A 13148-nucleotide genomic window follows, 5' to 3' on the forward strand; every position below is an offset into this window, starting at 1 on the left:
TGAGGAATGATGGGGGCTTTGGGCTTTAGTACTACTCAGCAGGCAGCAGGCAGGTGGTGGGACCATGCCCCCGAGCATTCTGGGCCCTGGCCTGCCCTACCCTGCCTTCCCTAAGAGTTCTAGCGTGCATGATTTCTGCCCTCTAAGCCACTACGGGGGAAGGAGGGGGTGGTGGCCCTCGATGGAAAGGAGTCCGAGAAAACCCATTCTGAAGTCCTCTGGCTTTTCTGAAAAGCCACCCTACCCCCTTCCCACCCCCTCCATCGGATGGGCAGGTGACCTGGGTCAGAGACTGACCCTCAGCCCGTGGCTCTCACGGGCAGCCCCTGGTGAGGGGCTGCCCCCTAAGACAGTCCAGCTCCAGGGCTGTGGGCGCCTGCGAGTCTTCCGCAAGGCAGCTTTTTGTTTTCTCTTCAGAACAACGCGAACCTGCGTCAAGGGTCAGGAGCCTTACCCGGGGACCAGCGGTAAGACCCTTCCCACTGACTCTCGCCTTCTCCGTTTCGATGCTCCGTCTTTCCCGGCCCCCCACCCAGGCTCCACACGTCAGGCTTCCGTGTGGGAGCGTGGGACGCTAACGGATCCCTGGGCTACCCATGGCGCTAAGAAAGCAGTCTGACTGGATCTCAGATCTCTACAAGGGACGGAGGTGGAAAGGTCAGATCGACATTCCTCTGAGAGGCTTCCTACCTGCTCTGTTAATTTCTAAAATCTCTTCCTGGGCCAGCGGGCATGTGTCACTCTGAGTACTGTGGTGTGGAGAGTTTACGACAGATTTACAATAATTGGGGGATCCCAGCTGCGGCGGTCTCGGAATGTGTTTCTTTTTTTTCTTTGGTAGCTTCTGCTTAGCCATAGCTAAGGAATAGTACATTCCGAAATTGTTCACGATGACAGGCACGGGCATGGCGATGGTCAGCACCCCTGCGAGCGCACACAGCGCCCCCACTAGCATGCCTGACCACGTCTGGGGGTACATGTCTCCGTAGCCCAGTGTCGTCATGGTGACCACCGCCCACCAGAAGCCGATAGGGATGTTCTTAAAGTGCGTGTGCTCGCTGGCGCTGGGGTCATTGGGTTGAGCACCTATCCTCTCAGCATAGTAGATCATTGTGGCAAAGATTAAGACGCCCAAGGCCAGGAAAATGATGAGCAGCAAGAATTCATTGGTGCTGGCACGGAGGGTGTGCCCTAAGACCCGCAAGCCTACGAAATGGCGGGTCAACTTGAAAATTCTCAGGATACGCACGAACCGGACCACTCTCAAAAAGCCCAAGACATCCTTGGCGGCTTTGGAAGACAGGCCACTGAGTCCGACCTCCAGGTAGAAAGGCAGGATGGCCACAAAGTCGATGATGTTCAGCGAATTCTTAATAAACTCCACCTTGTTGGGGCAGAAGACAATCCGCATGAGGAACTCAAAAGTAAACCAGACCACGCAGACCCCTTCGATGTAGGTCAGGAAGGCCTCGGTCTCTGCCTCCCGGTAGTAGCGCACCTGGGTACCATTCCTAATGACTTCAATCTCCGTTTTGTTCACGATGGGATTAAACCTCTCGTGGGTCTCCAGGCAGAAGGTGGTGATGGAGACCAGAATGAAGAAGAGGGAGGCAAAAGCCACATACTGCAGAGAGGAACAGAGAAGACAGGTTAGTGCAGAGGGAGGGAGTGGGTGAAGTGCAGGGGGGCACCCAGAGCCCCTCAGGGAATAACATTTAGGAAACCCAGGAAGGCTCCAGCCTCGGAGCTCTGACAACACCAAGATCATGTAGTGAACAGGGAGGAGGAAAGAAAAGAAAAGAATGAGGGGGAAAAAAGAAGAAAAGAGGGAAGAAAAGACAAAGATGCGGGGAGGGTACTGTGATAGAGTTTAACATCAGAATTTTTTACCAAAAGGTGGGATTTATGAGGTATTCCTACTCAGGAAGAGGCTTATGGGAGGTAGAAGAGGTATATATGTGTGTGTGGTGGAGGGGTTCAAACTTCACCTCTGCTATTTACTGCTTATATGTTTGTTGCTCAAAGGTGGGATCCCCAAGCATCATAAGGCCTGTGTGTTCTTGAGTAAGTGATTTCCCTTTCTTGGTCCTCAATTTCTTATCTGTAAAATGAGACAGAAGGACTAAGTAGCCCCTAAGGGTCCTTTCAGCTCTACATCTATGATTCTATGACCTCAGCTGGAGTCAGAGATTATATGAAAAGAAAGCGTGGATGTGACATGGCAGAATCATGCTATTTAATCATCACATTCCTCTCTGCCTCCTATTTCTGCTCCATCTCTGTCTTTGTCTCATCTCTTGGCTTTCAGATTTTACCTTCTTTTAGAACAAAAAAAAAGACATATAATTAGCCTTTGGGAAGGAATGCCTCTCTCTATTTCTCCCCCCTCCCACTCTTTCCCCAGGAACTCAACTGACTACTCCGGGCCAACTGCCCTTGGGAGCCATGTACAGGACTAATGGTGGAGTTGTCATTTGAAAGTCCTTCCGTTCTGTCTTTTATGAGCCTGGTAAGTGGGGAAAGTGGCTAGCCTTTCTGCGTGAAGCATTGGGGAGAAAGAAATCAGGAGTCAGGTGGGATGTACATCACCATCAGGGGCTACTTTTTCACTCCAAACCTATTCAAATGAATGCTCCCTCCCAGAGAAACAGACAATCTACTTTGTAGCCTGGTGTCCACACCATGAATTCAGCATTCACAAAGTACTTTAATCTGGGACAATCACCTGATGTCCAAGTGTATCACAAATTATGGTCTGTCTTCTAAAAACTCCTTGAACTCCATTGCCACTGTTCAACAGACATGTTCTGCAGAGGTTGGAGATCATGGTTTCCCAGTTGAATGGAAGCTACCTTAGCAGAATGTAAGCTCCTTGAAGACAGGTACTATTTTGTATTTTGTCTATGCTCCCAGACCCTCACATGGTGTCTTTTTAATAGTGAATACTTAACAAATCAAATCGAATTGGCGGAATCAGATATAAGGCATTCAAAAAATTCTGAGAGTTGCTTTCTTGGTTTGGTCTAAGAATTATCTTAGACATTCATTCTCAGCTATCCCCAGGAAGGCTAGGGAATTGGGGGGAGAGCAAGTAGAATCAAATAAAGTAAATCAAGAACATTTTCTTTATAAAACAACCAAGCATTTTATTAAGTGCCTACTATGTACCAGACACTGTGCTAAGCACCTTACAAATATTATTTCATTTGATCTTCACAACACTCCTTGGGAGGTAGATGCTATTATTATTCTCATTTTACAGTTGAGAAAATGGAGACTGATTCAAATTAAGAGACTTGCCCAAGGTCATGTAGCTAGTAAGTTTCTGAGGCTATATTTAAACTCAGGTCTTCCTATCTCTAAGTTCAGTGCCCTATCCACTGCATCTCCTAGTTGCCTATAGGTGGAAAACTCCTTATAGATATAAAGCATCTACAAATGAAGCTTTGCAAATAAAATCCTTGACCCTTAGAAGATCAGAGCTAGAGAGGACCTGAGAAATCATCTCAGGATGAACAAATTTAGCAGTCAGAGATATTAGCAGGACTTCTAAGCTAAAAGAGAATGGTTTAACTCATTTAGACCCTCTAGACCAGTGGTTCCCAAACTTTTTTGGCCTACCGCCCCCTTTCCAGAAAAAATATTACTTAGCGCTCCCTGGAAATTATGAAACTATTTATTGAACTCAAAATAGAATGCAATACAAAAAAAGTGTGGCCATCACCACCTTCCTGGATCGCTGCAGCGTCCACCAGGGGCGGTGGCACCCGCTTTGGGAATCATTTTACTCTAGACCCAGAAAGGAGCAGTAATTTGTCCACAGTCACAAAGTAATAAAGACCAGAGCTAGAATTTGAACCCAGGTCACACATAGGATATGAGAGAGACCAAAGATGTCTAGTCCAACCCCTTCAGCTTTGCAGATAAGGAAACTGAGGCCCATAGAAATTAAGAGGTCCTTGACCAATGATATTAAGTGATAAAATCCAAACTTGAATGCTGATCCTCTAATTCCAGATGCAACATTCCTTCCTCTAAATCCACATTGCCCTCACTTAAGGCTATAAGATGGCAAGGGTCCTTAGGTCCTCAGAGTTTACTGAGGGCTTGGAGTGTAGTAATAGAGAGAGGTTACATCAGAACCAAATCTTTGAAATTTGGCTTCCTACTCTCCCAACCTTAACTAAAGACAGAATCCTACGGCAAAACTAGGCTACTGGTGGCTCTGTTCTGATCCTCCCCCCTACTAGCTCCCCAGGGGCTAATTAACACATCTCCAGAGCTGTTAGAGAAGAGAAGTAGGAAGGTGGGTCACCCCATCAAAATTCTGACTCCCTTGGGAGGCCAGTAATCTCTCTGACACAAGCTAGTGTGGAGAGCTCTTGGGCCCTTTCTGTAAATATAAGTCATCCTGGGGCAGGGTATGATTATTTATCAGCCATTAGCTGGAGTCAACCATTAGCCTGGCTGCATCTGACTGCACCTGGCAGGAGGGGCCAGTAGGACTCAGATTTAGAGCACCTCTGGAGGAAGGGACTATGAGGAGGTCTTGAATGATTTAGCTACCAATAAATTTCTGCTTCCTCCAGCTCTGAGTCCCTGACAAAACCGCATCTCCAAGGGTCCCTAGACAGCAAAGTTCTAAGTCTCCTGCTTTTTCTTATTTGTCTTTCTATGTTTCTTTGTCACGTCCCTTCTCTCTCTGGGTCTCTTCTCTAGAGCAGACAGTGAACAAGCCTGAAGGCCATCATCACAGGCTTTCCTGGTTCCCAGATTCTAACTATGATCACCCACCTTTGCTAGTACAGAAGACCTGGGGGAGATGGGGAAGACAGGCAGAGAAAAGAGGAACAGGAAGGAGAATTCAGTTCATTTAAATCCAAAAAACAATTATTAAAAAGGCTACTATGTGCAAAACCCTATACTTGTCACAGACATAGCTTCTACCCTCAAGAACTCTAGGACGGGGAAAAAAGATTAAAAAAATGAGAAAGAGACCAAATAACTCATGAAGAATTCAAGAGAGGAGACTTACTTCTAGCCAACAGGCTCAAAGATAGCCTCTCAGATTTGGTAACATTTAAGTCATGGATTTAAGGAGGAATATGATCCTAAAACAGAGGGGCAAGGGCCAGGCAATTGGGATTAGGTGATTTGCCCAGGATCACAGAGCTAGCAAATGTCTGGTATCAAACTTGAACCCAGTCCCTCCTGACTTCAGGCTTAGTGCTTTATCTACTGTGCAACCTAGCTGCTCTGTGGAGTATGATCTTGACAGGTATTAAAGGGTTGAGGTATCCACTGGTACTCACATAATGCCAAGAGAGCCAGAGCAAAGCATTTGTACCTTTTTTGTATCATGGCTTCTTTGTATCCTTGGGCGGTACCTATGACTCCTTCTTAGAATCATATTTTTGAATACATATATGAAAATGCACAAGGTTAAATAGGAAACCAATTATATTAAAATAAAGTTCATCAAAGTATTTTTAAGTTAATGGACCCCAGGTTAAGAACCTTTAATCCCAAATAAGACCTCCAGCACCCTTGGAGGTGTTACAGGAAGACATTAGACAAGAGTTATCCAGGATAAGGATTATATCAAGGATTGGATTATATACAGGAGGAATTACCATCATGGATGAGATCATAAATCCACCAAAAGATCAGCTGGGTCAGGGAGTACATCTCAAGTACAGAGATCAGTGTGAAAGAAGCCATGTGAGATAGGACTTGGAATCAAGAAGACCTGGGTTCAAGTTCAGATACCAGCTAGCTATGTGACCCTGGGCAAATCACTTAATCTCTTGGGGACTCATTTTGCTCATCTGTAAAATGAAGAGAAGTGGACTAGATGGCCTCTAAGGTCTCTTCCACCTCCAGAGCTAGGAGCCTATGAGCAAAGACATGGACAGATTCAGAAAAAAATGTACTTGTGTTTGCTGGGGCATTCCTCTGGTAAATGGCTGATTGGTTCATGGGGACTTATGAACCATCTTTACTGAGAACTGGGTCAGCTTTGTAAAAGAGCAACCTGCTGGTTTCAAGTGTGTTCAGGGGATGATGAGTCATCTAGTCTGACTGGAGCAGAGCCTTTGTGAAGAAGAATAATGTGAGAGCAGGCTGGAAAGGTAATTTGGGGCAAAGTCATGGAAGACTTTGATTACTAAGGGGAGGAATTAAGACTTTTGCCCTGTGTGTACCGGGGAGCCATTGAACGTATTGGAGCAGGTCTGTATTGTCTGGGCTCAATGGTGAGGCAGCAGCCAAAAGGGCCCTTCATAAAGCAGTCAGGCAAATGGGGAGGCTGTGGAAGAAAGCGTGGAAGACTTCCATCTCAATTAAGGAGAAATGAGGAAAATTGCTTTTCAGCATTGTTTTGGCACTAGCCATCTCTCCTCTGCCTAGGATGTGCAATGTCCTCGTCTCTACCTTCCAGAATGAGTATTCACTTGCTTCAAGGCTCACTTCAACTTCCACTTTCTAGATTAAGCTTCTCCTGATTGTCACCCTCTTCCCTCACCCCCTACAGCTGCTGGTGCCCATTCTTCCCAAACTACCTTGTCTTTATTTTGGATTTCTCAGTTAAGATTTATTTAAGTATATGCTACCTCAATAGAATGTAAGCTCTTTGAGTGCAGGGTTGGTACTCTTTTTGTCTGTTGCCTGGGGGAACCTGGGATGTTCATAGGAACCCAAGCATCTTTACTAAGAACTGAGTGAAACTTTTAGGCTAGTAACTGGTTTCCCACCAACCAACTTACCCAACTCTCAGTTCTAGAAGTAATTCAGACTTACGCAGTCTGCTGAGGGGAAAGGAAGCTTATTTACTGGAACTATCCAAGTAACAACCCACAATCCTTTCTTAGTTGAAGCCCCACTGACCACATTTTGAAGGCAGAGTTTATCAAAGTACCAAAGGATCCAACCAGTCCAGGAACAAAACCCCACATGCATGACTATGCGGGAGAACCCCCACACCAGATAACATACCTGAGAATCTCCAGACCAGAGAACACATCTGAGAATTGACTGCACCATTTACAATGTCCAAGCTTGGCCCCAGAGATGAGATGCCCCAGAGAAGTGAGAACACACTCTTCTCTCTCCCTTTACTGCAAAGGTGGCAGGGGGAGGGAGGGGTTGTGGAATGTTGTACATACTGTCAAACATGGTATAAATGTTGGTAGATTTTGCTGAACTGCTTCCCCACCCCCTTTCTTTTTTTAATCTTTGAGTATGAGAGGGGGAAGTGTACATGTAGGAATAAATGTGATGAAAAAACAAAATTCATCAATCAAAATAAGGCAGCATTTTTAAAAGACAGAGAATGACCCACATCAGAAAATACCTTTAAATGCCCCAAAACCAGAGACCATACATGAGAACTCCGTGTGCCAGTGAACACACTGCCTTCTCAGATGAGCTCGTTTTCTATTTGAGGAACATCCCTAAATTAGGAAACTGTTTTTTTTTCCCAAATAAGTATGGTGTTTTTTTCTAAAATGGGCTAAAACAACTCACTCACATGTCTATGCATCCTCTTATGTGTGGTTTAGTAAGGCGTATTCTGTTGTAGATGTAACCATAGCAGAATTTTCTATGGCAAGGTCAACTGTTTCCCCAGCCTTCTATAGATCCAAGGGCAGCCCAAACAAAGGCCAAGTTATCTGGATAATAATAGCTAGCCTTTATTTATACTTTAAGGTTTACAAAGGGTTGTGCATATGTTATCTCATTAGATTCTCACAATGCTGTAAGGCTGCTACTATTACTATTATGCCTATTTTACAGAAAAGGAAACTGAGGCTTGGCCAAGGTTATATTGCTAGTGACTATTTGAGGTAAGATTTGTACTCAGGTCATCCTGAATCCACAGCCAGTTTTCTTATCCACTGTGTACCACTTAGACTTTACTCATTAACTCAATTCTATTTAATTCAGTTCATTCCAATTCAATAAATATTTACCAAATGCCTACTCCATGAAAATTTTGCTGTGGCGAAATCTGTCTTGGTCCCAGATAAGGGGCAGCCTGGGAAACTGAGAACAGCTTTTAAATTGATGAAACTACCATCTGTCAATCACCTGGAAGAAACACTGCTGGTAAGTGTGAGACCAGGGCATCAGCAGTGTGTATTCCCTATCTGTTGAAAAGCTGTTGATAGGGCAGCTAGGTAGCACAATGGATAGAGCTCCAGGCCTGAAGTCAGGAGGACCTAGGTTCAAATCTGGCCTCAAACAAGTTCTAGTTGTGTGACCTTGGGCAAGTCCCTTAATCCCTCTTTGCCAAGCCCTTGCTCTTCTGTCTTAAGAGTTGTTAAGATAACCCTACAATTTTCTTGTTCTTTGCACTGCTGCTCCTTCCAGAAGATGATGTGGGCTTGCTTGCCAGGATCACTCTGGTCTGAGATGATGTCTTAGTTTTCAACCTCCTACTTCCTCTCTTATGTTGAACCTTAGTGGCACCATTGGCTAAGTGCTTCTGTTAGTCAAATACCTACATGAAGTCAGGACTGATCTATCTCTTCTCCATCCCTGCCTGGCCTTTAAGAAGCAGTCCAACAGTTAGAAGGAAGGAACAAACATTTATTAAGCACCTACTATGTGCAAGGCATTGCACTAAGTGCTTTACAAATATCTTATTCAATCTTCACCACAACCCTCCAAGGATTATTATCCCCTTTGAGGAAACTGAGACAGTCAGAGCTGAAGTGACTTGCTAAGGGTCACAGAGCTAATAAGTGTCTGAGGCTAGATTTGAACTCAGATCTTCTCAACTCTAAGACCAGTACTACATCCATAATACCATCCAGCTGCCCCTGGGGCAAGATAGAATGATCAGAAAAGAGGCAAAAACAGCTGAGTTCACATTCTACCTCTGATATTTACCAACTAAGTGTCCATAAGCCATTCACTTAAGCTCTCTCAGCCTCAGTCTCCTCCTCTGTAAGAATGATACAGAATAATGTCATCTCTATCTATCCCCATAGGATGATCAACAGAATTAAGTAATAAATTGCAAGATGCTTTGGAGTCTTTTAGCACTATAAAAATGTTTATTACTTTTATTTATGTCCTGCCTCCCCCAGAGCTCTCAAGGACTAAAAAGAGAAAGGGGAGAGTGCTAGCTGTCCCCCACCCCTACCACCAACCCCACACACATACTGCAGCAGACATGGGTTCATGGGCTCCCTCCCTAGGAGGTATCTTAGAAATCTTCTAGTTCAGGTTGAATATAATGATGCTCACCCACATTCTCAGGTTACCAGGCAGGCTGAGACTTGGTGGATCTTTTGAGTTCCATAGTTCTAAGCGGCAGTGGGGCTCTGCCCAATCAGGTGTCCCAGATTGAGTTCAACATTAATATAGTCCAGAGGGAATGCCAGGCTCCCTAAAGAGTGGCAAACTGGCCTCAGATTGAAAATGCTTCAAGTAGAAGTGAAGTGTGACGGGGACTGAGGCACCCGGATGTACAGTCCTTGCACTCCTAGTCTGGTCAGAGAGCTAAGGAGACCCACAGAAAAGGGGAAAATAAAGGGGCAAAATAATCCCATTTTTACAAGGGAAAAACTGCAAATTTTATAGAGGAGGAATGACCAGAAATTAAGTGACAAGTCCAAGGTCAGCCTAGAGAGGCAGCTCTAAACTCGAGGTCCATGGACAGATTTCAAAGGGTTCATGAATTTAGATGGGAAAAAATCACATTGTCATTTTCATCCCTCTCTAGATTTCCCTTTAATTTGTTCTAAAACAAACATAGGGGTAACTAGATGTCCAAAGGGATCCAATGGTCCCAACATGGTTGAGAAACCCATACTAGAGCAACTAGGTAGCAAAGCTAGAATTTGAACTCAGGTCTTCTGACTCCAAATTCAGTACATTGATAGTAACCCCTTAACCATAGTACATAGCAAGTCCCATCTACTACCATTTACCTAAGAAAATATACCTTCCCATGGAGAATAAGATGCTATATATAGAAATGTACACATAATAGTATATCCAAGCACACACACACACACACACACACACACACACACACACACACACCATTTTGCAGAAGTCATTGTTTTCTCTTGGGGCCTGGGGTTTCTTCTCAGAGACCATAATAATAGCCAACATTCATATAGCACTTGAAGGTTTACAACCAATTTACATACATTATCTCATTTGACCTTTGTGACAACCCCATGAGGTAGATACTATTATCCCCATTTTACAGATAAAGAGACTGAGGTCAAGAGATCAAGTGCCTTACCAAGTACATCCATAACTGGTAAATGTCTGAGATAGGATTCAAACTCAGGTCTTCCTGATCCACCTGGCAGCAGCAATAGTTAACAGTATTAAAGTCCCTTCCCTTAGAAGTAGGATCTAGGACATGGAGAAAGAGGAAAGTAGGATCTAAAGATCAGGAGAGAATAATGGCAAGGATGTGGAGAGAGTGATATGAGGGAAGAGCACAGACTTCATAGGAGGAGCATATCAGCAACCTAGGATACAAGGGCTCCCAACAGGTCAGGAAACATTCACAGACTCAATCTCAAGCCAAAGGACCCTGCTCATGACCCAGTGGTAGGCTAGAGCAGAGTCCAGCTACACAGAATGTTTCAGGGCCACAGAACACCAAATGTCACAAAGGTCTGTGACTGCCCGTTTCTGCAGGAGCAGTTGTGTCAAAAGCTTGTGGGGCCTTGATACAGCTCACCACATGTCTTCGTTAAGTTTATTTCTTTATTTCTGGGTAATGCTTTTAAAACCCATGTCTCGGCTCATCAAAGAAAGGAAATCTTACTAGTATTAAACTCAGACTTTCTCCCACCCCTCACTTTGGAGGAGAGTGAGGTTTCTAATAAAGGCTTGGAGGCAACAAGGAAGGGAAAATGTTCTGAAGGCAACAGCTTCTTATGGGAATGGGAGCTGTCCCCAGCTCTCCAGGAATATTCATAGAATCAAAAATGCAAAGCTATTAGGGATCTTTCTTGTTGTAAAAAATCATTTTCTAGTCCCATCTGACTCTTTGTGACCCCATTGGGGTTTTCTTGGCAAACATAAAAATGTGGTTTGCCATTTTCTCCTCCAGTTCATTTTATAGATGAAAAAACCGAGGCAAACACAGTTAAATGATTTGCTCAGGGTCACACAGCTAGTTAAGTGTCTGATACCAGATTTGAGATTAGTCTTCCTTATTCCAAGCTGGATACTCTATCCACTGTGCCACCTAACCATCTTATTAGAGACCATCTAGTCCAATTCTCTTGGTCTTTACCTTTATAAAGGTCAGGCTTCTGGTTGATTAATGTAGAGCAGTAGTTCCCAAACTTTTTTGGCCTACCGCCCCCTTTCCAGAAAAATATTACTTAGCCCCCTGGAAATTAATTTTTTAAAAATTTTAATAGCAATTAATAGGAAAGATAAATGCACTTATGGCCATCACCGCTTCCTTGGATCACTGCAGCACCCACCAGGGGGCAGTGGCGCCCACTTTGGGAATCACTGATGTAGATGTTCAAGAGGGACAGAAAAAGAGGTAAAGTACAAGAGAAATTGAGTTGGGTACTGCCACTCATTATCTGTAGGATCTCTGGGTCTCAGTTTCCTCATCTGAGAAACTAGGGTATTAGACTAGATAGTCTCTAAGGTCCCTTCCCTTAGAAGTAGGATCTAAGGCATTGAGAAAGAGGAAAGTAGGATCTAAAGGTCATGAGAGAATAGTGATAAGGATGTGGAGAGAGTGGTCTGAGTGGAGAGCACTGCTTCCCAGGAGGAGCAGAGCAGGGATGGCACTGATCATCCAGAAGGGATGCTGGAAATTAAAAAGCAGAATAATCCCCTTCCTCTCCCAGAGAACTTTTGCAGCCTTGGATAGTGAGTTTGCTTTGGAGAAGGGCTGGTTCAAGAGTGCTCTTTGTCTCCCAAGAGCAATGGGAGAGACCAGGAAAAGCCTAGATAAATAAGACCCTTATACACCTGAGAGAAGCCCAGAGGAGCCAGTGTTAGGTTATGGCCATGGGGCAGGACTCTTTCAGTCTCTACAACGTAAACTTTCCAGACAAATGAGTGCAGAGATGCATTCCAGAGAACACTGGAGCAGGGTTTCTTCAGAATCAAGTCAGGGAAAATGGCGAAAACCCCACCAATTGTGTTCTTGAAATTGGTCGCCATGGTGATAGGGGTTGCATCTTGTTCCTATGGCAACTAGGACAGTGAGACTGTTGGCTGTAAAGTGAGACAAACCTACTAATGATCTGTTGATTTAAGAAGATGTTTTATAAATTGCTAGTTATTTTTATCCTCACCCCCCCTTTGGAAACCATAAATCAGAAAGGCAATTTACTCTCTATTAGGATGACCAGTATGCATGGCTGAATTATTTATGCTACACTCATCTTTAGAAAATGTGTTTGCATTTGGGGAATTCTGTAGCTTTTCACCATTAGAATGTGTGTGAGTGTATGTGTGAGTGTGAGTGTGAGTGAGTGTGTGTGTGTGTGTGTGTGTGTGTGTGTGTTTCCAATTCAGCTATTTTAGCCAAAGGATGAAGTAAGGATCGTTTGGAGGAAATGAGACAGAAACAAGAGGCAGGAGGCCAAGACTCAAACTCCAACAGTGCTATTAATTAAAATATGAAATTTTGAATGCATGCCTCAGTTCCCCCTTTTGTAAAATAAAGGAGTTGGATGGTATATAAAGTCTATAAGGGTAGTGCTAGTGCCAAGATGCTACAATAACAGTAGAGGGGAAATCAGGATTGGGTGTTAGGCTTTCATGGACAAGGGTGACTCTAAGCACTCCTGGTGAGTCTTGGGTAGGGTCCAAGTCCCTGAGGAATTAGGTTAACTTTTTCTGCCTAATTAAATCTGCCCATTGGGGAATGTGTGTTATATGAAACAATCGGTGGGGATTCAATGATGCAGAGCAAGCAAGCTGGCAAATTGGTCTAAATAAATTGACAATTGATATTGTACTGGGAAACTGAATCAGGGCCTCACCCAGCTCTCCTCATGGCCACCATAGGTGTGTCAGCACACAGGCAATTTGTTTTGGTCTGGCCAGGAGGCTATTTATAGTCCAGGTATTTTCATTAACAAATCCCTGACTGTCTCTCTTCCTTCACTCCCTTCTCCACCCCCTTCTCTGCACAC

General features: G+C 44.3%; 1 protein-coding gene across 1 annotated transcript in view; it reads right to left on the bottom strand.

Moving 5' to 3' along the window:
• The window catches only part of KCNC1 (potassium voltage-gated channel subfamily C member 1), an 80204-nt gene that overhangs the window by 18140 nt on the left and 48916 nt on the right, over positions 1-13148 (bottom strand). Inside the window, exon 2 of the mRNA XM_044680752.1 lies at positions 691-1624. Within this exon, the coding sequence (XP_044536687.1) occupies positions 691-1624 (934 nt within the window). The remainder of the gene's footprint in view (positions 1-690; positions 1625-13148) is intronic.

Source organism: Gracilinanus agilis, chromosome 6, assembly GCF_016433145.1.
Source record: "Gracilinanus agilis isolate LMUSP501 chromosome 6, AgileGrace, whole genome shotgun sequence".
Classification (NCBI taxonomy): Eukaryota; Metazoa; Chordata; class Mammalia; order Didelphimorphia; family Didelphidae; genus Gracilinanus; species Gracilinanus agilis.